Source organism: Mustela nigripes, chromosome 7 (genome assembly GCF_022355385.1).
Source record: "Mustela nigripes isolate SB6536 chromosome 7, MUSNIG.SB6536, whole genome shotgun sequence".
NCBI lineage: Eukaryota > Metazoa > Chordata > Mammalia > Carnivora > Mustelidae > Mustela > Mustela nigripes.
This window is the reverse complement of record NC_081563.1, coordinates 35,617,807-35,640,905: the sequence shown is the minus strand read 5'-3', so window position 1 is coordinate 35,640,905 and position 23,099 is coordinate 35,617,807. Positions and strand designations below refer to the sequence as shown.

Below are 23,099 nucleotides of genomic sequence, written 5' to 3'. Positions count from 1 at the left end.
GGGGAGAAGTAGGGAATGATACAGCAGTTTTCTGGTGGGTGTCCGCCCTCTGGTTGCACTGAGAAGACAGCATGGGAACTCATAGGAACATCCTTTTTCCGAGCTGGGAGGAGACTGAGGCAGGGAGGTGGGAGGTGTAGTTTGCCCCGGGTCACTCAGTCTCCAGGGTGGCACTTCCTGGAATGGCAGCAAGTCATGTCCCTGTTTCTGCCTTAACCCAAACACCCACAATGAACTTTTGCCTGCTGCACCTTCTCTTCCCGACTGGGGAGTTCCCAGCCCCTGGGTCTGCTTGTCAAAAAACACACCCAGAGGGATCTGAGCCCCTGAGTCAAGCCTGGGCCCAAGAATCTGCATTTGCTGAGCCGTTGACTCAGCGAGGTTTGGAATGGCCCCTGGTAGACCAGCCCACCGCCTCCACATTTCCACCGGGGGCAAGATGGTAGAGACAGTTCTCAGTGAGAGGACGGGGGAGGGAATCAGATGCCCTAAAGGTTCTCCTGGGTTCAAAGCAGACACCCCCTGTGCTCCTGGGGAAATTGCCCTGCTGCCCGCAGCCAGGGAGGGACCTCTTCTGTAGTCAGCAGGGAGTGGGGGTTGGCCCTACTGGGCAGTGGCTGAGCTTGGCCTTCACTGGCTGTGCCCACTGACTCCTGACCCTGTGTCTTTGTGTTGTGGTTGGGGCCCCTCTCTGTAGCTGTTTTGAAGCGGGTAAGGACCCTGCCTGGCCCTTCTCCTTTCCTCCTCTCTAAAGGGGGGGGGGGGGGGAGTGATACGTAGGGGTTTGTTCTTGGAGCTGAGAAATGACTTTTCTGGTTTTTCAAGAACCAGAGAGGACTGCTTTGATCGGAGTCAGTGACTTGGAGCTGTTCTCTGGAAACTGCGGAGTGCGGTGATGGGGCTCAGCTCCCGCACGGTCACCTGTATGTCATCACAGGCTACATGGAAAAGGTTGCTTTTAAGGTTCCCATAGGTCACTCCCTGGCTTGACACAGATGGGCTAATACCTCGGGGGAATGAGGCATCCTCTCTGTCAGAGGGGCGCGTTCAGGAGTGAGGAGGAGGATTCCAGAAGCCACTACCAGGGACGCAGAGCACTCACGCTCAGGTCACACAGCTTGGGTCAGGGCCAGAGGCTGACTGTTTGCACCTACGCCTGCCACGCCCTGTAGAGGGTGGGGGAGGGCACCGTGTGGACAGCCTAGGCCAGTTCTGCACAGGCTTTGGAACGGCGTGGCTGGGCTCGGGGATTAGGCCCATTCTCAGGGAAAGGCCCATTCTCGGGGTGGGGACTGGGCAACTTGGGCCCTGCCTTGAGGTGGGATGGGGCGGGCCAGCTGGCCTGGACAGGACCAGGGGCTGAGTTCTCATGGATTCATGGTTAAGCCCTGGCCTCCAGCCCCCACACAAGCCCATCTGGGGCTTCCTTTTGGACTCTCAAATATCAGTCCCTGGACATAGCGTTTTTGAATCAAAGGCTCCCAGGGGCAAACACTAAGACGCTAAGATCCTCCACCCCAGATGTTCTCTTCTGGGGCTGATGGGCACAAGGACGGTGAGTGAGTGGCATGCCTTCTTTCAGAAGCTCGAATGTCATGGGCAAGTGCAGGCTCACTCCTCACGGGCTTTAGACGGTTTCTGGGGGCCTGGGGCAGGTTCCTGGTACTCTCTGCCTCATCGCGCCCTGACCTGCCTTCTACATTCTAGTGGAAAGTTCTAGCTCCTGGTTAGCTCCTGCTGGGCCCCCAGCAGCATCGTTATTTCCCACGGTAAGGGACCTGCATTCATTTTTTGCCATGCTCAGCTCCAGACTCTTCTACCACTCCCACCTCATTAACAGCTAATGTTCCGCCCACACTGGAGCAAAACAACTCCCTAAGGCCCCAGAAAAACATGTAGGAATGAAAAGAAAAGCCGTGTCACCAGCCATCACACATGGATATGCGCGGCAGCGGGAAGAGGCACTGCCAGTCCAGCTGCCCTGAAATTCCACACCGGAGCCCCATAGCCCCAGATTCCTGGTAGAACTGCAGTTGGGCTGAGAGGGGAGGGGGCAGGAAGAGGAGGAGCAGGGAGAGGGCAAGAGGAGTACCCTCCTCCCCACCAAAACTCCTGGATCCAAGTTTGAAGAAGGCCCTCAGAAACCCAAGGGTGCAGGCTCTAAATGAGGGGACAGTCCAGGAACCAAGCCAACAGGGAAGGAATGAAAGTGATGCTGGGATCCTTACACCTGTTAGGAGGGGTGGGGGGGCAGGGTGAAGCTCATGACAAGTGTCCTGCCAATGGACCCCGGGATGAGAACCGCAGGCCTGTGCCTTACAGAAGAGGGAGTGCCATCCTTCAGTGTTCTGATCTTTTGCTTGTTTTCTGGTGTTAAACACAAAACCTTGGTATTCTCTTCCTCTGAAAGAACAGAGCCTATTGAACAAGCAGAGGGGCGGGGGAAGGGAAGCCAGCTCCGGAAGCCACCTCCCTTGCAGTTCTCTCCAGACCCAGGGCGGCTGGGAGCCTGGTGAAGGTTAAAGGACTAGTCTCCTGTTACTCCACATTGCTGCTCTCAAGGCCATTGCTAAAGTGACCCTAGACAGAGAGAGACTTCGTGGTGAACCGTTTGTGAGCTGCCTTGGGTAACTGCCTCACGCATGGGGGAGCTGACTCAGGCTCCCCAGCCAGCCTGTGGGAGCTGGTCCTTAGCGGCTGTGGGGATATGAGCAGGCGACTGTGCCTCGGTTTCTGCATCAGTAAAATGGGGCTAACAGCACCTGCCACACGGATTGCTGTGAGGAATACGTGAATGAGTCTTGTGCAGAAAGCTCTTAACGACACGATGCACGCAGTTATGGTTCAATAGCTCTTAAGTACACCAGTTATTAATTTATTAATGACTCACCCACCTGCTCTGAGATCAATGGGCCAATCCCTGCGAAAAGGGGGCGACTGCAGGATGGGGGCCGGAAGACCCATCCCGATCCGCCTTTGGCCTTAGGTGCCCTTCTCAGGCAGGCTGGAGGCGAGTGAGATTTGGGAGTGGGTGGGGCTGTTGAGGGCACACTTGACTTGTCTCTGAGATTGTCAAGTACACACAGACGCCACCCTCTGTAGGGCCTAACCAGGGCCGCCTCTGTTGTGGGCTATCCCGGCCAGCCTGCTGGGGTGGCCAGGGGGGAGGCTGTGGCACTCCTGTCCTGCCTTCTGCCTCGGGACCAGGGGATGCCTTAGACCTCTCTCACGCACCACCCTGCAGCTCGGTGCCAGGATGGGTGGGGAGGGCTTTGTGAATTCTCAGTGCCCTGCAAACTGCTGCACCTGCCCAAGGGGAAGGGACCAATCGCTAGTGGGCCTGGGATTACGCCTGACGAAAATGATTTGTCTTCAGTGTCAGTGTATCGCCATCTGGGAGAGCATTGGTTCAGTAAGAGGGCGGCCTCTTGCACAAACGAGTACCCCCACCTCTTCCAGCTTCCATCCTGCCCTGTGGCTGGTGATAAGCCAAACATGGTTATAGAGCGGGACCTGACAGGAAGGGTCCCACCTTACTTTTGTGTCTTAGGATGCTTTCCAGAACCAGCCCATAGTCCTCCGCTGGTTTCCATTAGAGGCATTCCTTTAGTGCAGATGGCATGGTGGGACTAAGCCCTCTATCCTTCGGGCCCAGATTTCCTCAACACCTCTACCGGGAAGCCCACCCTGAGAGCACCCCTTTCCTGGCACTTGGCACCTGTACAGCAAGCCCTTGCTTGGCTCTGTCTCCTGCCCAGACCCTAAGATTGTCCGTGTTCCCAGCACAGACCATGCCCTCTGAAACATTTGTCTTAGCATTCATTGGTAGGACGGGGGCTAACTTCTCATCTCCCTCCTGGTTAATATGAATCAATAGAGGAGCCCCTGACTCCAAGGGCAGATGGAAGATGAAGCTGAGAGAGTCACCAGCAACTCCCAAGAAAGAACCCCCAGGACACTGGAAGGAAGCCCCCGGCCCTATATGGGCAGTTCCTTCTCACAGCAGAGGGTACACACCTGTTTTGTCTGTTTGCTCACCACCTTATTATGCTCGTGGTGACTCCCATTAGTACCTCTGGTTTTTCAGGCACTGTGGCCACGCCCATCAGGTCTCGCATTTCCCCGGATTTGCCCTTTTTACAAGTGGCTTACTGGTATTATTCTCGGAGCCTCCTGGTTTCTGTTTATCCTGCCGGGGAAAGCCCGTGGGTATAGGTGTGGTCAGGAAACTTTTCCATCCAGATGAGGACATGCTGGTCTGAAAGCCCTTGGACCCGTGTGGACCCGAAAGAACTTTTCATTCATTCAGGAGTGGGTGACCGTCCTCTGCAGCGGGAGGGAGTGATCGGTGTCCGGAGCTTAAAGCCGAGGTCTAGTGCATATTGCGGAAGAGATTTCCCTGGGACTTGAGGGAAGTGGGATGGAGGGACTGGACAGGACCCTCCTCTCAGTCCATACTCACCCTGTTAATGTCCACTGTGGACCTGAACTCAGCCCCTATCCCTTTGAATCTCAAGTCTCTAACGCCCTCTTTACAACCAGACTCAGTTGAGTCTGAGACTGTTACAACCTGAGTCCTGGTCTTACCTCCAGAAAAAGGGATACTGTCTAACCCTGCCTTGGAAGGGATAATGGCATAATGGAAGGATGAATTTGTTGATGAAGGGTTGGGGAGGGCGGAGCAACTTGCATAGGTAAACTGAGTCAGGTAGCCTCAACACCACTCTTGGTGTTTGCCTTAAGAGTGGCCTTGCGGTTGGACTCTCCACACACGAAGAATATTCTGACCCCTCCCCCCACCAGACACCTCCCTAGGGGGTCTATGCAAATTGCTGGGCTTTGCCCTGTCCTAGGCAGAGGTGGTTAGTGGCTCGCCCTCCCCAGGGCCCTGACACTTTTACCAGGGGCTGACTCTGCCCTTGGTGGAGCCTGGCGGCAGGGCTGGAAGAGGGACTCCATATGTCCACCCCGGTAGGTGTACCTACCTCAGTGCTGGCCATGGTCAAGGGCACTGTCAGCATCTGCTAAATGCACGGATAACAGAATCAGGGAGGGAGGGGGTGAGCAAGGGAGCAAGTGAAGGAAGCCTCTCCTTTGACTTGCGGGGGTGCTGAGCTCCTCCACACCAGGGAGGTGGGGCTCACACAAAAGCCAGGGACCTTGGCAGAAGCTACTTCTGCCATCACTACCCCTCAGAACAGGAAGAGTCCCCAGCCTCTGTCTCAGACCTGAAGAGCCAGAGGATGTTTGGAGAAGGCTTCTACGTTTGGGGGTCTGGTCTCGGGCTTTCCCTCTGAGCTCACTCTGCACCTTCTCCTACCACCCAGTGCTTACGTCTTCTTGACTTCAGCTTGCTGCATTTCCCTTCTCCGTGATAGCACGTCCATAATCAGCCTCTACACACACCCACACGCTTGCTCAGGCCCATGTGCACTCATGCATGTCCACACGCGCGCACGCACACACACACTAGTCCAGTCAGTATGGTCATTTCCCTCAACACAAATTGAGGTTACTGCTCCTGGTGGCCTCCTGAGAGCACTGGAGGGCTCAGAGCTCACAGCAACCAGGACCTGGCTCATCTGGGGTTGCCATCTCCCCTTTTCCTTCCTAGGGAGAGGACTTGTGGACCCTCACCCAAGTGGCAGGATGGTGTAGTATTGGGTCACCGTCTACGTTCTGTAACCAGTTTCCTTTTCTTCTCGAGAGTTCAGATTACAGACTCCTGTTCACATGTGCCTTCAGGAAACCCACACCATGCCCTCAGAGCCCCTGGGAATTCTGATGCTGGACTCCAAGGCACCAAGCCCTGCATGGGAAATCCTCTTTAGTTCACACCTTGACTGGTGACTGGGAAAGGATCTGCCTGTGAAGACCTTAACAGAGTAAAATGGAGTCCCAGGAAAATATCCAGAGAATCTGAGCGATTCTCCTGCATTGTCCTCAGTTATCCCAGCCGCGCAGGAAAGACACTGGGCGATTGTGGACCCAGAGCTCTTTCAGCCTGGCGCAAGCTGTGGAAACACCATACGAATCTTAAGAATGTGCTGGAGGATTCCTTTTCCCCCTTTTGCAACCAAAGCTCATTGTTTGAAGACAGGCTCTCTCCTTTTTTAACATCCTTTGTGTTTCCTTCCACAGAAGCAGACACATTTTTCTCAACTTTTGATTTCTGGGAGATCAGTTGTTTTTCTCCTTTTTGATGTTTTTGAAATCATTATTTTTTTTAAAGATTTTATTTATTTATTTGACAGGCAGAGATCACAAATAGGCAGAGAGGCAGGCAGAGCGAGAGGGGGAATCAGGCTCCCTGCTGAACAGAGAGCCGGATGTGGGGCTCCATTCCAGGACTCTGGGATCATGACCTGAGCCCAAGGCAGAGGCTCAACCCACTGAGCCACCCGGGGAACCCCTTTTGAAATTATTTTTAAATTCTAGGCCCCAGTATGGTTTGGAGTGGATATCTGTGCGTGTCTCCCAGACCTGCTGGTAGTTACTTTGATACGTTTGCAGATGAGACTTCACCCCATCCTATGACAGCTGAGACAGCGAACACTCAGGCGCTCACTTTGTGTCAGGCACTCCGCAGACATAACCCCATTTCACCCCCAGCCCATGGGGTAGGCACTGTTGTTATTGCTGTTTCACAAATAGGGAACAGAGAGGTTAAGTAATGGACCAGGAACAACCAGCCACCCAGCTAGAAAGTGGCAGAGCTGAGACTGAAACCTGGTGCTTTCGGCTCCAAAGTCTATACCCTTTGCCATGCTAAGTCTGCCTCCTGTGGATTAATTCAGAAAGAAAAATTGAGAACCTTCTCTAAGTTTACATGAGAGCTCCCCCGAAGACTATCCCCTGAGAATTTTTTTTTACAAAAATCATTTGAGTGGGCAGGCACAAATATAAACTCTTTAAAGTCTTTGGAATTTTTTGGTCTGGTTTTGATTATTACCCCTGGTTCTTAGGAACCTCAACTCTGCTTGGCATCCCAAACCAGCCTGAATTAAAGATGGGTGGTTTCCAGTCCTGTAACACCAGGTGTAGAGGCCTTAGATCACCAACTTATTCCCATTCACAGACACGGAGGCTACATCCCAGGATCTGGAGGACAGCCAAGGACGAGCTAACCTCACGTTCGAGGCAAGACAGGGATAGAAGCTTGAGGAGGGGAGAAGAGAGGGAGCTTTGCACGGAGAGCCCACTCAGGACCTAGAGAGTTTGCCTCAGCAGGCATCGCTAGACCGCCAAGCAGGGCATCAGAGACCGGAGCCAGTTCTTACTCTGTTTGACAGGAATTACCAGGACATAATCCAAGGGCTTGTGTTATGGAAACATGTTCTAAGGCTTTTGGCAAAGAGCCTGGGATGTCTGTTCCACGTGCTAGTCTAACACTCCTTCTCTCCACTTGAGTCGGATCGCAGACATTGGTGTTCCAGACAATTCTAGCATAGGGTAAGGGCTGCAAACTACAGTGTCAGCCCAGACCTACCACCGTTTTCCAGCTTGGGGTTCTGGGCCCCACAGAGAGAGCTCAGTACAGATGATTCTCAGGCCATGCAACTTAGCGACTGTTTCCGGCAACCACCCTAGCCAGCTGTACCATGTCTGTTATGGAGGACAGTGACCTGGTGTAGGCAGGGGGCAGTGGGAAGTTGCGGCCTGTTGACAGAGATGAAGGGCAAGTGGGGTCGTGCCTCCATGGGGATGACTAATGTTTCCAAATGATTGCCTCGGGGCACTTGCTGTGGGGGTTGGGGGGGGTGGTCTTGGGAACTGTTTGGAGTTTTCTTTACAAAGGGAAATGCTTGAACCCTCACCTACCCCCTTCTCTTGACAAATATTTGGCCAGTGGGGTCCTGAGGTCAGGATGGGGTGGACTGCTCCCTGCCCAAGATGCCTTATCTCGGTGGGTGTGGGTGCTGTGCTTGTTCTGTTTGCTCTCTGCACACTTAGTAGGTGGAGTGGGACAGGCACTGGCTTTGTCCCATGATTCACACTGAACCCCAGTTTTCCGTGGAGCAGGGCCTTAAAGGCCTTCATGCTGACTCAGAGATCAGTTCTGTCACGAGTGTCCTCCCCGTTAAGCCCCATCTTCAGCACCCCTCCCCCTCACTGCATGCCTTATGCCCAGCTCCCAGGCCTTCTGAAGTCCTCACTGTGGCTTCAGCATCTTCTGGACTTTGCCTGTATATTACATTACATTACATTACATTGTAATATCATCATGTACTTCTTCCTCCCCCTGGAAACCCACTCCTTGACCTTTCAGCCTGGTAAACCAGTTAGTCCAACTCCCCCTTCAAGACTTGATTGGGGCCCTGCCCCGGTCCAGGCTGCTTTGTCCCCTCAGGGCTGGTTATCATCCTGCCTTGTAAACTGGCTGTGTCTGCATCTGTCCCCAAGGGCTGTGGGCCCCGCAGGTGAACACTTGTCTTATCCCAGTCGGGGATGGTGCTGGGAACGGCACCAGAGGCCTCACTCTCACACCCAGAGCGTCAGCCAGTGCGCACCAGCCTGCAATGTGGCGCAAACTGCCATTTGCCCACCAGGAGGCCAAGGCCCAAGAGCCTGACTCCCGCGACAGCCTGGTCCAGCGGTTTGTGGGGAGAGCACACACACACCCCCACCCCGCCGCCGCCCACTCCTCCAGGGCTCCCACGCCACTGCTGGTGGCACAGACGCTGCGTGGTGGCTGTGCCACGGGAGCCCGCGGGCCCGGGAGGGGCGGGAGCCTTCGCGTGTGCGCAGCTGGTACAGCTGGGGCGGCTTCTGGGCGGCATCGGGCCTGGCCCCAGGCTTCTCACAGCCGCGGTGCCTGTTTCCAGGGCGCTGCTCACAGACGTCTGGCTGAGAGTAGATGCCGTGGTTCAGCTGTGTTTGTCACTTACCCCTCCTGTTCTCGGGGTTCTGTCTCCATCTCAGCACCCCTCCCAGGCGGTCCTACCCTTAGGACCCAGTGGGCAGGGCCGTGGAGGGTAGTGGACAAGCCTCTGCCAGTCTTTTGGGAGCAAAATCCCCCCGGGTTTTAATCATTTCATTTGTGCTGAGGACATGGCCTTCCCATGATGGGTAACTTAATATACATTCCATTCCAGGGAGAGACTGGGCTGGTGGCATGCTTCCTTCAGGAACGTTCCTGGGAACCCATCGCTCTCCCATCTATTCACAGCTTGGAGGCTCCCCCCCCCAAAAAAAAGTCCAGAGGCACGTTCACTCAGTGTCCCCTGGATGACGGGGGTCAGAATGGGCCAGTGGGGTGTGCTGTGATGGTAGAGATATTTTGTGAAAGTCCCCTTGAGAGAGAATTTCTCACGTTGAAAGGCATTATGCTAAAGGAAAGAAGCCAGTCATAAAAGCCCATCTTTTGTCCTATGATTCAACTCAATGTGAAAGTTCAGAACAGGCAAATCTTAGAGAGACAGGAAGTAGGAGCATTAGCAGTCACTTAGGGATGGGAGGGAGAGAAGCAAGCCAAAGCTAAAGGTACGGGGTTTCTTTTGAGGTAATGAAAAGGTCCTAAAGTTGGTCTGGAGTTGATGACGGCACATATCTGTAAATAATCTTTAATCTTTGAATTTTACAATTTAAATAGGCGAGTTGTCTCATACATGAATTATATCTCATTAAAGCTGCATGCGAGAGAGGGAAAATTGCTTCCCACCATCTTACTATGAAACTTGCCTCTCTAAACCAACCATGCAAAGAAATAAAAAGCATAATTGTTAAAAGGACCTTTGCAAGGTCATACACCCAAAGGCAGGATAGGGTCCTGAGATCTGCCAGGGGGCAGGGGGCTGGGACTGAGCCCAGGGTGGGCTTTGCTTCCATGGACAAGTATTCTTACCATGGGTTCCAAGAGTCAGAGAGAGAGAGTTCATTTTCCAGGGAGCTGGGACACAGCATCATCAGACTGGTAAAAACACACACCCAAGGCGGGACAAGTGCCCGGATAAACCTTAACACTCCCCTCTGCAGAGGTACCAGAAGTTCAGCATCAGAACTGGGGCCACATCAAGCTAGCACATGCTCTGGACTCTATGGCAGGCACTCTGGGCCATGGCTTCACTCTGACTCCGCTTTCTTTTCCCTGCCTTTGATTCCTGGCCAAGCCAAAGAGGGAGAAAACAAGCAGTTGGAGAGAAAGTCACAGGAGTCTGTATGGCATCCTGAGAGCCATCTTCCCAGATTTTGCCATTGACTGGTACCATCAGTGCATTAACTTACCCCATATGGTTTTAAGTTAATTTTATCCAAAATAACTATATCACTATCTTAAAATAAAAACAGCCTCATTGCTCAGTTCACCTTTGCCAGCCCATTCCAGGAGCCCCTGCTCTAAGGGAGCTCCAGACCCCTGGCTCAACCCTGAGCCCCTCTTGCCTTAGAAAAAGAGAATTGTTTTTCGTAGTGTAGCATTCAGCGTTCATCAATGCCATGTCCACTGGCTGCCTGCAGGCACCTCTGGCCCACAGTGTCCCTCACTGGATTCCCTAACACTAGGACTCTCCGTCCACACTCAACGCATAAGTCATTCCTGTTTACCCATACCCATCTGACATGAGCCCCTGAAGGCTGGATAACTAACTCATACAGGTGGACAGGTGTCCCATACCAGAGAGTCTGCCATGAACAAGAGGGACCTCACCCCCTCCATCACGTGGTCAGGGATAGTACCATTTTGTAACTAACAAAGGACACCGATTTTATGCTGGGAACTGACAAGGAGAAGGAAGGGCAAGGCTCCCTGAGAGCATATGAGGGAACCTGAGATCGGTCCTCTTTGGACGGTCTTCTGGCGCCCAGTAAAGGACGCTCCGGAGAGGAACATCCCCCAGTCCCTTTCTTCTGCCCTCCATGTAGGCATTCCTGTTCTCTCCACGCTTGGCCAAGTTCTCAGCCACCAGCACGTTCACATCCCTTTACCAGGGTCCATTATGGAAAAGGCGAAGTCATCTCTGTGATCTTATAGACAGCTATGGATGAAAGGCACACACACAGAGATCATATGCTACGATGGTCTAAGGGTTTTTATTGAAGTGTCTGCTCCAATGACAGCAAGTTGTAAAATGCGTCCCACTGCCTCTGCCGATGCCTTCCCGGACCCTCAGATTCAACAGTAGAAGAAGTGTTCTGGTCAGAGATGCCCAGATCTGAGTCATCAGGCCCAGCTTTGTTTTGATAACCCCAGTTTCTTCATCGCTCTGGTTTTTCTACTCAAATGTGTTTCCGTCCTGATGCTTCTCAGCTGAGAGGCTCAGGGAGCACCTGTGAAGATGGGGGGCCCTTGCCCAGCAGATGGACAGCAGATACAGGACAGGGGGCCCAGCTACTACTTGAGTTCACTCCACGGGACATAAGGCTGGGAGGGCATCCTGTCCTCAGCCCCCAGATGCTCTGAAGGACCTTGGAAACCTTTGGCCACGGAACCCTCTCCATCTGTGTCCCAGCCTTTCCGAGCACAGTCCTTACCTGGGTGGAGGACAGTGGAGAAGGCTAAACTGTCTTCCTGGGAGATAAAGAGGGACAAGGGAAGAGAAGACAATCCCAGCTTTGGTGTGTGTGCTTTAGTCCTCAGGGATCCAGGACTGTGGCCTCAGGGGCGTGGTATGACTCCTCTGCTGTCCTGTGCTCCTCTTTGAAAACGTGGGGCTCACTGAGGCTTCAGATACCAACAGGGAAATGCTTCTCTCACACCAGTCCTAGGCCACCCAAGGAGGCGGGCTGACCTCTCTACTCCAGCCTGGACCCCACTAGTCAGAGCACTTCCTGGACTTGGGGATTTAAGGGTGAAATTAAAAAATATATATATGCTTATGACATAGTGTGGTCAATTATTTTGCCAAGTAAAGACCAAAAAATCTGCTAGTCACTAACTTTTTATAACGGGAAAGATATTTTAATGTCAAAATATTAGGATCTAATCTAGGATAAAACCTCAGAATAATGATAATACTGGAGGAGATAAGTCCTTTCTCGGGATGACAGATTACTTAGTGTCCACGTGCCTCAGTTTACCCATCTGACAAATGGACCTCGTCTGTAGGGTTATTGAGAGAATTAACCGAGTTAATATTTTCAAAGTGCTTAGGATGGTGCCTAGCATATAAGTGTGTGGTATACGTTTTTGTTAAATAAAAAATCAAAATTGCATTTAAAATGTGAAAAAGGCAAGCAAGAAGGGATTGGACCAAGACCCGCAATGCAGGCAGAAAGAGTGGTTTTGGGGGAGGAAAATGCCCACCGCCATTCTCTGCCTCTTTCCTGTTTTTCTGCCCCCAATGCCCCAGCATGACTGTGGGTCTGGCCCTTCATGGGTGCGGGCTCTCCCGCTCCGAGGCTCACCCCTGCCCTCTCTCCCTCCGCAGGTCTTTGGGGGCCTGGTGTGGATCCTGGTCGCCTCATCCCTGGTGCCCATCCCCCTGATCCAGGGCTGGGTGATGTTTGTGTCCGTGTTCTGCTTCCTGGCCACCACAACCCTCCTCGTCCTGTACATAATTGGTGCCCACGGCGGGGAGACTTCCTGGGTCACCCTGGTGAGTCACAGCCCGGAATGTTTGAGGTGGGTGGGTGGGTATTGGACCCTCTCCACGGGCAGGCTGGCTTTTCTAGGGCTGGGGGAGGCTGTCCTGTTGATGAGTCCTAGCCCCGTTCCCAGGCTAAGCTGGCCAGGCCTTTGGCTCTGACCTCTCCCTAGCAGCCCAGGTCTCCCCACAGCAAGGAGGTCAGGAGAAGGTGAAAGCAAAGGTCGATTGTTGCTGTCTGATTCCCATTGGGCCTGCTGATTCCCATTGGGCCTGCTCGGCTTTCTCCTGCATGACTGCCTTTTTCATGGACAACCAGCAGCCCAGCCCCCCTCCCCATCCGCCTGCACCTGCCAGGTGCCTGCTGGCGTCTCCCAAACCCCAGGAGAGCTGGTTTCCATCTTAGGAAGGGGCAAGGACCTGGGGGCTGGCCTTAACTGCCCAGTGGGAGGCACTGGGCTTCCTGGCCTGTGCCCAGTGATGATCTTCTAAAGCAGGGTGCCCAGAGAAGGACTTGGAGGTGGCAGAGACATGGCCTCTGGTCTGAATTCTGCCTGAATTCTGCCTTCAGGCCCTTGAAGCAGGTAGAACTTACACATGGGACACCTGCCTTTTATCTATGGCAGAAGAGGGCAGGACCATTTGGCAAGGCCTCTGCTCTCAAAAGGCCTCCTACTTAGAATTTCTTTCTCTTTTTTTTAAGTTGTTGGTTTTTTTTTTTTTTAAGATTTTATTTATTAGAGAGTGAGAGAGCACAAGCAGGGGGAGGGGCAGAGGGAAAGGCAGAGGGAGAGGGAGAAGCAGACTCCACCCTGAGCAGGGAGCCCAACCCAGGGCTCAATCCCAGAGATCATGACCTGAGCCGAAGGCAGACACTTAACCAAATGAGCCACCAGGCACCCCCTACTTAGACTTTCGAAATTACCTCTAAATTACAGCTGCTTAAAACCCTATTCTAGTCATTTTTTGCTTTTAAACAAACCTGGAGTTTGACTACCCAAGAAAAATTGAACACTAACAAGAAAAAAACCATAGTGGAAATGGCCTGGGCCCCTCTCCCCCTGCCCTGGTCACTGAGGCCACATCTGAACTGGGACTGTGACCACCTGGGGGTTAAATCCCAGGCTGCCCTTCCTGACCCCCAGCTCTTCCTCAATCCCACGTCAAGGGAAAGCAGCGTGCCTTCTCCCCTGAAGTCCTGACTGTGGCCCCCCCACCATGAGCTAGAACCCACTGGGCAGTGTTGATTACCCACACTCTGTGAGGAGAGGGCTAGGGTGGGGTGACGGGTGGACAGGGCAGGGAGCGGGGCAGGAAGGCCCTTCTTTCCCAAAGGAAGCAGCAGAAGATGAAGGCAGGACCTGAGCCATGCCAGGAGAGCAAGGAGTGGGGGTAGACAGACCTGGCTAAGACCACAGCTGCCCCCCCTCCACTCCTCACGGCTCTCTCTGACCCTGTAGGATGCAGCCTACCACTGTCTCGCTGCCCTGTTTTACCTCAGCGCCTCCGTCCTGGAAGCTCTGGCCACCATCGGGATGCAGGAGGGCTACACCTACAAACAGTACCACGAGAACATCTCCGCTGTGGTAAGTCCCCCGGGTGACTTGCCCCTGGGCCCAGCTCCCCCTGCCCAGTGACAGAGGGTCAGCAGAACCCTGTTATGGACCCTCCCTCTCTTTCTGCTTCACCGACTCCTGAAGAAACAAAGCCCTGGAGGAGGGAGCTGACGTGCCCCAGCCTCCCTTAGCCCTCTGGTCTGCGCCTGGGTGGGCTTTGCAAAAGGGAAACGACCGCGAGTGTCAGGCACTGTCTGAACTCTCCATGAAGGACCTTGTTTAACTCTCGCCATAGCACTAGGATGTAGGCGCTCTTATTATACCCATTTCACAGATGTGGAAGCAGGATGTTGAGGACATGGATAGCTTGCTCCAAGAGGGTCAGGAGTTGCTGGTGTCCAGAGCTGGTGTTCTGTCACCCCTACTCTTAGCACCTGTTTGGAGCAGTGAATCTAGCCACGTGGGTGCCCCCGGCTCTCCCTGAGTGGTCTTCCCTTCAAGCACACAGTCAGGCCAGGGAAGCGCAGAGGCCACAGATGTCAAATCAAGTGGCCAGGGTCTCACCAAGCCACGGGCTTCAGGGCTGGGGTTGTACAAAAGCTCTTCTGGGCCCAGAGTGTCCAGACCTGTGGGTGTTTGCTGCTGCGGTTAGGCCATTCAGCTCTTCGTGACAATGCTTCCTGCCCAGCGGCTCTGAGAACCTGCTGGAGCAGGAGGGGCCGGAGCTCACGCCCCTGCCATTTCCTTGAGCCGGTACCTCAACGTGCTCATCTGTCCAACTCCCTCAGAACCACAGAGACGTTAACTCCCTTTCTCCGAGCCCTCACAGTGAGCAATGGGGGCCCTTGGGAGCTTCCTTCACGCCGTCGTTATAACAAATGGGGGTGCCTGCTATGTGTGGCCAAGGCGCATGGCGCATGAGGGCCTCTGGACTCTGAAGGAAGCGTTCTCCAACTTTGGGCCCAGACCACTGGTGCACTTTGAGGGCACAACCCGGATTCCCTTTTTAATGGAATGAATCAGACAGAGAGTAGGAGAAGGTTTCGATTCCTAAGACCTTCTTCCAGGCTGCATGTGAGGCCTCCCACCAAGATGTGAACTCGAAATAGCAGATGTATCTCTAGCCACTTAAAAAATATGAAAGAGGTTCAGGAACTAGCAGTCCTCAGGTCTTTAAAGGTCGACCTGTGAGTTCTACAAATCCTGAGGTCAAATGTGATGATCAATCACAAGATCTCCAGGAGAAAAACAGGGCTGTCCCCACTTTTTGGAAAGACTAGAGCAGAGGCTGAGAGAAAACGCACAGGGAGGGGCATGGTTGGGCTCTTGGAAAGGGTTTGGGGGGGAGTGTTCTTCCTGCTCCCAGAGGGAGGGGTCTGGAGGAAAGTTCCTGAAAGCCTTGCCTGCAGGCCCCTATGGGCCCATCCCCCACCCCAAAGACACACATTCCCCTTAAGTCACCAGCCTACTCTCCAGTTCCATAAATATGACCACTTCTGGTCCCTGGTATCCCCTCAAATGTCCCATAATGTGGGAATGGCTCCCCATTTGGCTCAGCTCCCAAAATAGCTGGTTTCTAAATAGGAACATGGCCAGGCTTCACCTTGGTTGTTCTCCCCTCCCTCAGGAGGCTGGTAATCCCGCCTCCTCTGTCATCCTTCCAATGACTCTGTTGGGAGCCACCTCGCCCCATCCCAACCCCAGAAGCCTTCTCTCCGAACGGACATCAGCAGCACGAACGGACATCAGCAGCACGGTGTTAGACAACAAGTGCCGTAAAATTATTGCAGGTGAAAGTCGTGAAATGCACGTGGAATGCAGCCAGCAGGGAGCAAGCCAGTTAGGGTGAATGACTGCTCGGCCCGGGGGACAGGTCTCTAGTTGAGAACCTCTGTCATCTCCTGTGCTCCAGCTTTTCTCTTTTTCTCCTTACCAAAATGCAACAGACATCCAGAGAAGGGAGTGGGTTGCCAGTGTACAAGTGGGTAAACTTCCATGAAGTGAACTCCTCTGTGCAACAAGCATCCAAATTGAGAAACAGAACATAATAAATGGCTCCCAGGGTCCCTCTGTCCTGCTGCTATCACTGTGCACCCAAACGAAGGATACTGGTCTCCTGATTTCTAGCTGCTTAGTTCAGTTGTGCCTGCTTTTGAACTTGGAAATGGAGTCATGCACTGTGCACTTTTATGTCTGGCTTCTTGCTCTCAGCCTTGGGTTCGTGGGCCTCATCCACATTTTTGGGTGGAGATGCAGAATATTTATTCTCACGGCTGTCTAGCATTCCGCTGACGACTACACCAACATCTACTTATCCGCGCCGCAATTGATCATGTCCCCCCGTTTATGTTAGATGAATGAGATGTACATGGGCCAGAATCCAGAATAAAAACACTGCCTGCAGACCGGTGCCCTGGGCTAAAGGTCATGTAGGAGCCCGGTTTGATGTAAAGTCATGTCTCTCTATTGGAAATGTCAGCTATATCTGCTTGCAGGGACGACCCTGCCCAACCACAGCGTGCCTTTCCTACATCCAGGGGGTAGCAAGCCCTGGAATGGGGAGGTAGCTCAAGACCTTCTCCCACACATTCCTGGCCTTTGGAAGCATCTGGCCTGCCTCTCCCCTCTCTGTTACTTAGCTGTGGCTGCCTCAAAAGCCATGCTTCTCCCTCTCTCTTTCTCCTTCAGAGAGTCTATGCCAGAGGGATCTCTGGGATTGGTGGGAATTGAGAGGGCAGCTGGAAACTTCTGCAGAAATCTGGAATAACAGCCATTTAGGGAGAGGGGTTTCTGAAGGCCCAAGTATATGCTACATGCATGCATGTCCCCGGCTCTCAGGGTCCCCAGGGTGCCATTGCTTGACCCCACTTGGAAAATAAGTGTCTGTTTCCTGCTACTGCGGGGGACATCTGAGGGGGGTTCCTGCCAAAGGTTCTCATTGGGTCTGGAATTCCCCAGACAATAAAGTGCTCCCATCTGACAGGGAGAGGTGTTTTGGGGGCTGGGGTGCTGCTCAGTCAAATGCTTGGTCACGTAGAACTGCTCCTTTTAGATGCTGTTTCCAGATGAGTTCTCTTAAATTTGTTATTAAGTAACTCGGCTTAGTCATTGCCTCTGGCCAATGAGGGTGCAGGGTTCGCCCATGTGTGGAGGCAGGGAGAGAGAGCCGGCATGAGGACCTCTGGTGTTTATGGGCATTTCCGAGAGCCACGGAACCGTAGCTGCCCTAACGTCGTGTGTGGGCTGGCAACTTTTGACCCCACACCCAAGGTCACAAATCCAGGTGCAGATATTTGACTTGGGGGCTGGCAAGCCTTCAGAGAGGCCAGCCACCCAGAGCAGGTGATGGGAATAGACGGGGCCTGAGTGAACACAAGGCTGGGCCTTGACAGGGACAAAGGGACCATTTGCCCCATTTCCAGGGCCTTTGTTCCCCTTGTCAAAACCCTGACTGGATCTTTCCAACAGCTTTCTCATTAAGACCCCCCTTCTTTTTGCCAAAGCCCCAGTCCCTTCTTCTCATGCCAGTCCCTCATTTCCTCCGAGCCCATGCTTATGAAATTAAGATCCTAGAAGAAAATTCTGGTGGGTGTCTGAGGATGACCAGACAACATCGAGCCCTTAACCAGAGCCAGCAAACCCACATGTTCATATTCTCTTAGCCAAGGCCAGCGGATCACCACTGGCAGATCCTGCCCTTATTGGTGCAGGGGGAGGACGTTTTCCATGGAGAGTGGGTATCATTTGAGGGGTCTCTGAGGGCCTCCATTTCTAGCTGGGTCACACCAGGACGATGACTTGTGTGATGACAGATACTTGACCTTGCACACCAAGTCCTGTGGACCGATGGGTCACCTGGAGCTCTGTGCTGAGCGCGTTCTGGGGCCACATCTGGGCTCAGCAGGAAAGGATGTCTGCGGGAGTGATGGTGGCCCGCACCCTTTTGGGCCATCATCCCGGAGCGCCGTGCCAGTGGTCAGCTCAATATGGACAGCCTGCGTGCTGCCCTCTCCCCGTGCACCCCCATTAATCGTTGTTTCTCTCGGTTCTAGGTGTTTTCATACGTGGTCACTCTCCTGTACGTGGTCCATGCAGTGTTTTCTCTCATCAGATGGAAGTCTTCTTAAAGCCGCAGAACTTTTGCTGAAAACTCAGACGGTGTTCACTGACCAGCCCGCCTTCCAGTGTAACATTTTAGAATGCAGAAATACTCCCGAGGGTGGGAAAAAGAAACCAAACAAAAAGCAACGCTCTGTCTCTTGTGGGTGTTATGTTGACTCTCCCCTATACCTTCATGTCAGGGTTGGGGGGCTTGGGCATTTAACCTCCAGTGACTGAGCTATCTTTCTAGAGCTGTTTTCTATTTGTGAAAGGGGGCCGCGGGGGTGGGAAATGGGGACCGTGACCACGAAACCAAGATGCCCTGCTAAGCCCTGCACCGGATCTTGAGAACTGTCTGCTGGAATTTTCCACGAGCTCTTTTGAGGACCCATCCTGGGGCCTGTTTCCAAGTCCTCACGGATAGCCTGCCTGTCCTGGGGGGTAGAGCTCACCGAGCAAGGGGTAGAGCTCACTGAGCAAGTGTCTGCAGATGTCCACGGTGGAAGATGATAAAACTTTGGAAAATGTCATGCAGTGCCTTTATGCTCAGTACCTTTGTAGGGTCTTTGGGGGGTTTTGTTTTTAATTTCCCCGTTATCAGGGACTCCGTCATTTCCATTGTCTTTCTGAGGAATCCTTGGGCTTACATGGAATCTGGAGAGGCAACATCAATGGCAGGTCAGAGGACAGCTGCGTACACCTTACAAGAGAGCCCGTCACTGGGTATCGGCACCCCACGCCCCCAGCAACCATGCTTGTCCGTGGCTCTGTCCTCTCTGGAAACACATCAAGTACCAGCCCGGGGGAACCCCTTCTTTCTGGTGGAGCACAGACCCCCTAAGGCAAAGGGGTCTGTGCTCCACTAGAAAGTCCTTAAGCCAGGGGACACCTGGGTGGCTCAGTCTGTTGAGCATCCCACTCTTGATCACTGCTCAGGTCTTGATCTCAGGGTCATGAGTTCAAGCCCCACACTGGGCTCAATGCTGGGTGTTGTGTCTACTTAAAACAAACAAACCACAAGTCCTTAAGCCAAAAGAAAACAGGGTGCAGAAAGTTCCTTCTCACTCCTCATGAAGCTGATCAGAAATTCTCTGGGCAGTGTGCTTTGTGCGCTGTTGCCAAATGGGATGAGGGTAATAAAATGTTTTCTAGAATTTCCTTGGGCCACTCCCAAGGAGAGCAAGCGGACCAGACTACTGAGGGAAAGGAAGTAAGAGGACAGGTGGTGAGTGCCATGTTTCAGGTGCGGGATGTCTGGATTGAAAGGAGAGGGGGCAGTTAGGAAGGAGGACGCTCAGTTAGGAATCCCAAAAGCCTGGCTTCCATTTTAAAATGCTGCTTTGTTCCTTTGCTCAGAGAATTTAATGATATCCCACAGCTGGGCACAAACCAGGTATCTCAAAAAACCAGTTGCACCCCCAGCTATGGAGGTCTACAGGCGGAGGCTGGACAGCCTCTTGCTACCAGCCACATAGAATGAAGATTCAAGCCTCAGGCAGAGGTTTAGCAAGTGGACATTTTAACATTTTACTCCCCTTCCAACTTAGGGATGCCTTGACTAAATGGGGTCTCTGTCGTATTTTCAGGTTATCCCTGTGATCCCAGGGTCATTGTACTGGAAAAAAAGGCCACTTTCAGTGAATCCACTTAAAATAAAATTGAAGTAAAAATTTCACAGTAAATTGGGAGCAAAAAGTTTGATTGAGGCTTTATCCTGAAAAAGTACACATTAAAAATCATGAAGAGGGACGCCTGGGTGGCTCAGTTGGTTGAGCAGCTGCCTTCGGCTCGGGTCATGATCCCAGCGTCCTGGGATCGAGTCCCACATCGGGCTCCCTGCTCAGCAGGGAGCCTGCTTCTGCCTCTGCCTGTGCCTGCCATTCTGTCTGCCTGTGCTCGCTCGCTCTCTCTCCCTCTCTCTCTCTGATAAATAAATAAAATCTTTAAAAAAAAATCATGAAGAAATGATAGGAAGTTTGTCATGTGTTTAACAAAATTTGCAATCAAGAGTTGATTGAGATAAGTGGCATTTTCACCCCCCAACAAAACTGCCTACTTGCCTGCTGGCGACCCAGCAACAGGGTGCCGATGAAGGAGCATTTCTGGGCCCCAACAAAAAGAGAAACCAAAGGCTTGCTTGAATTTCCCAAAGGTTCCTCAGTGTTTAGGAATTTTAATCATTCTCTTTAAAGGAATCTTGATTGGCGCTTTCTCTTTTCTCATTTTCATTTGCAAACTGGCCTAATGATAAAATGCATAAAATCCCTATTCAGCCAAGGCTTTCTTTGCAGGTGACTCTCTGAGAGGACTTCCTCATTCCTCCCACACTGAATTCTTTTTTTTTTAAATTTGCAATTTCATCTGGTATTTGACTTGCATTTGTTCTCATTGGATGTTAATGGAATGCCAGACTCCGAAAAACACCCTCTCTTGGTCTCTGGTCTTGCTTTTCCCATTTGCCCAGACCCTCCTCCCTGCCACCTGCTGCTCGCCCCCGAACCTAGTCTAGTGCCCTTGCTTGGGCATCCCATTGCTCAGCTCTTCTGCACTCTGATGTTTAGGACGTGTTTGTAGGGTAAGGGCTGACTCTTGGACAGGCCTTCCTGCTAAGGGCACTGACCCTCTGGGAACCCACAATGCCTGGGTAGGGAGCACTTAAGTCTACAGAGCAAGAGCCAAGTTGTCCTCAGACCCCACAGAATGGATTGACTGAACACCTGCTCTGCTGGGACCGTTGATGGTGTGGGATGCTATCTGCCCCCCAAAGATTCTTGTGGCTGGCATGCCTCACCCCTTTGCCTCTGGGTCTTGAACAGGAGGGATACCTCTCTGGGGCTTATCTTGGTTCCAGCCCAAGGGAATCTATGTTCCTTAGATATTGCTTGCTTCGTGTCCCTGATGGACCAAGGGTAAGGTAGCACCAACACCCCACTATGACCGCCCAGAGGACCCACCTGTGTACCTGTGCAGCCATTTCCCTTCCATTTTTGGAGCTCTTGCCTTGGGCCTGGCACTGGATAAGCCCCTTTCATGCACATGTGAAGCCTCCTATCATCCCTGCAGTGGACACAGGAGATAGTGAATCCTCTTTTTTTTGCATAGGGGAAATCAGGCTCATTCAGCTGGTGAGAACTGGGGCTGGGTTTCTGGCTGGCTCCTCATGCTTCCTAGCCCGAGGCTGCCCAGACCTGTCTTCATGCCAGTCTGTTCCCCTGCCTCTCAGGAAGCAAGAGTGAGACAAGCCCTTGTAGTGTCCCAGATACCAGCGGGCAGGGTTCTTCTGAGGGGGTGAGACCAGCATTTGGGACAGCCCAGATTGCTGGAAGGGTCTGTAGGGGCCAAGTGGGGCTGTACTGAAAGGGGCTGGCGGCTCCAAGCTGCAAAGCCACAATAGTGCCCGCCCAGGCAGGTATCAAGGTCCGCTTTGCAGCCTCCAGAGAGACAAAGGCCCACCCGGTACAGCAGATCCTTTGCTAAGAAGGCGAATAACAGGATGGTTTTAAGGTCATGGAACAAAGAGCAGAATCCCTGCACGGATCTGAGGGAGGATTAAGAAGCTGGAACCTGGGATGGGTCCAAGAGCCAAAGCTTGCAGAACAGAACAAACCACAGTCACCATAAACACAGGGTGAGTGCCTGCATCAAGGGAGGGCACAGGGCGACAGACAGCCACGGCGTAAATCCAGCGGCTTTACCTTAGGGAGACTCCTGCCTGTGACTGCAGTGGCCGTGGCCCCCTTGCTTTGTCGGGGCTCTGGGGGCCTTCTCCTGACAGCCTTCCCCGTGCGGGGCAGGGTGGCCTGCCTGGAGCCTTACCCGCAGATGGTCCTCCTCTGTGAACCAATCCCTGAACCCCATTCTGCTCCCAGTGGTCCCCACTGGATCTGCCCTTCTCCCAGAGAGGACAGCTGGTGGGAGTAGGGCTTTGTTAACATTGAGAAGCAAACTCTACAAAGCGCTTCGTATCAGAACCCTGGCAGCCGCCGCATGGGGGATAGCAGGCCTCTCTAAGCTGACCTTACAGAGACAGCAAAGGGCTCGTGCTGCCAGCCGAGGGCTTGAGCGAGCAAGTGGCCTTCGAGGCCCACACAAGGGCCTGTTGTCCTGGGAATCACTCAGGGCCGGTTCACGGGTCACAAAGGGGCCTTTCAAGGGACAAAGAGCTTCTGGCCCAGCGCAGCGTCCCTGCACACATGGGCATCTGCCTGGGGCATTTAAAATAACAGGATTTGGAAAAACAGATTTAAAGTGATGTTGCCCAGTCTTCGCATGATTCATGATTCAAGGCCTTTGTTCTGTCTCTCTCACGCTCGGCCACGGCAACCGTGGTGTGGTGCTGGAGGAGGACGCCAGGGCTCCCTCTCAGGTACCCCGGGGATAGTCACTGTGCCAGGCTTGGGGATTTGATACACTAGCATGTTCAGCTTCCCGGCCTTCTCTTGACCCATGCATGGTCCACGAAAGCTCCCTAGGTCAGACACCTAGGGACAGGAAGGGGGAGAAGACTCGTCAATGACACCAGTGCTTCATGACACGCTGACCTCTTCACATAATCCCATGACAATGGATGCCATTTAGAGGAGGAATCTGAGACCCAGAGAGGGGAAGCAACTTACCCAAGGTCACACAGCAGGTCAATGTGATTCCAGTTCCAGGGCGTCTAGCTTCAAAGCCCCAAAGATACCCGTCATGTGCCACACCTCACCATGATAGAGTCTCTGTCCCTCTGGGAGCAGGGAGCACAGACATGCCAAGCACGTTCTTCACACCCACAACACGGACAGACGAGATAAGAAGGTTCCAACCCACACACGAGGAGTGTGGGCAAAACTTGGCCAGAAGCCCAGCCCGCCTGGAAGGAATGTCTGAGATGAGGGGGGACTTTGTTGGGCAAAGATGGCTGGGAGGGCCTTCCTGGGCA

General features: G+C 53.1%; 1 protein-coding gene across 1 annotated transcript in view; it reads left to right on the top strand.

Moving 5' to 3' along the window:
* The window catches only part of MAL (mal, T cell differentiation protein), a 24,843-nt gene extending 6,135 nt beyond the window's left edge, over positions 1-18,708 (top strand). The window contains exons 2-4 of the mRNA XM_059405569.1: positions 12,366-12,533; positions 13,982-14,107; positions 18,130-18,708. Of these exons, the coding sequence (XP_059261552.1) occupies positions 12,366-12,533; positions 13,982-14,107; positions 18,130-18,204 (369 nt within the window). The 3' untranslated portion in view covers positions 18,205-18,708. The remainder of the gene's footprint in view (positions 1-12,365; positions 12,534-13,981; positions 14,108-18,129) is intronic.
* The last annotated feature ends 4,391 nt before the right edge of the window (positions 18,709-23,099 follow it).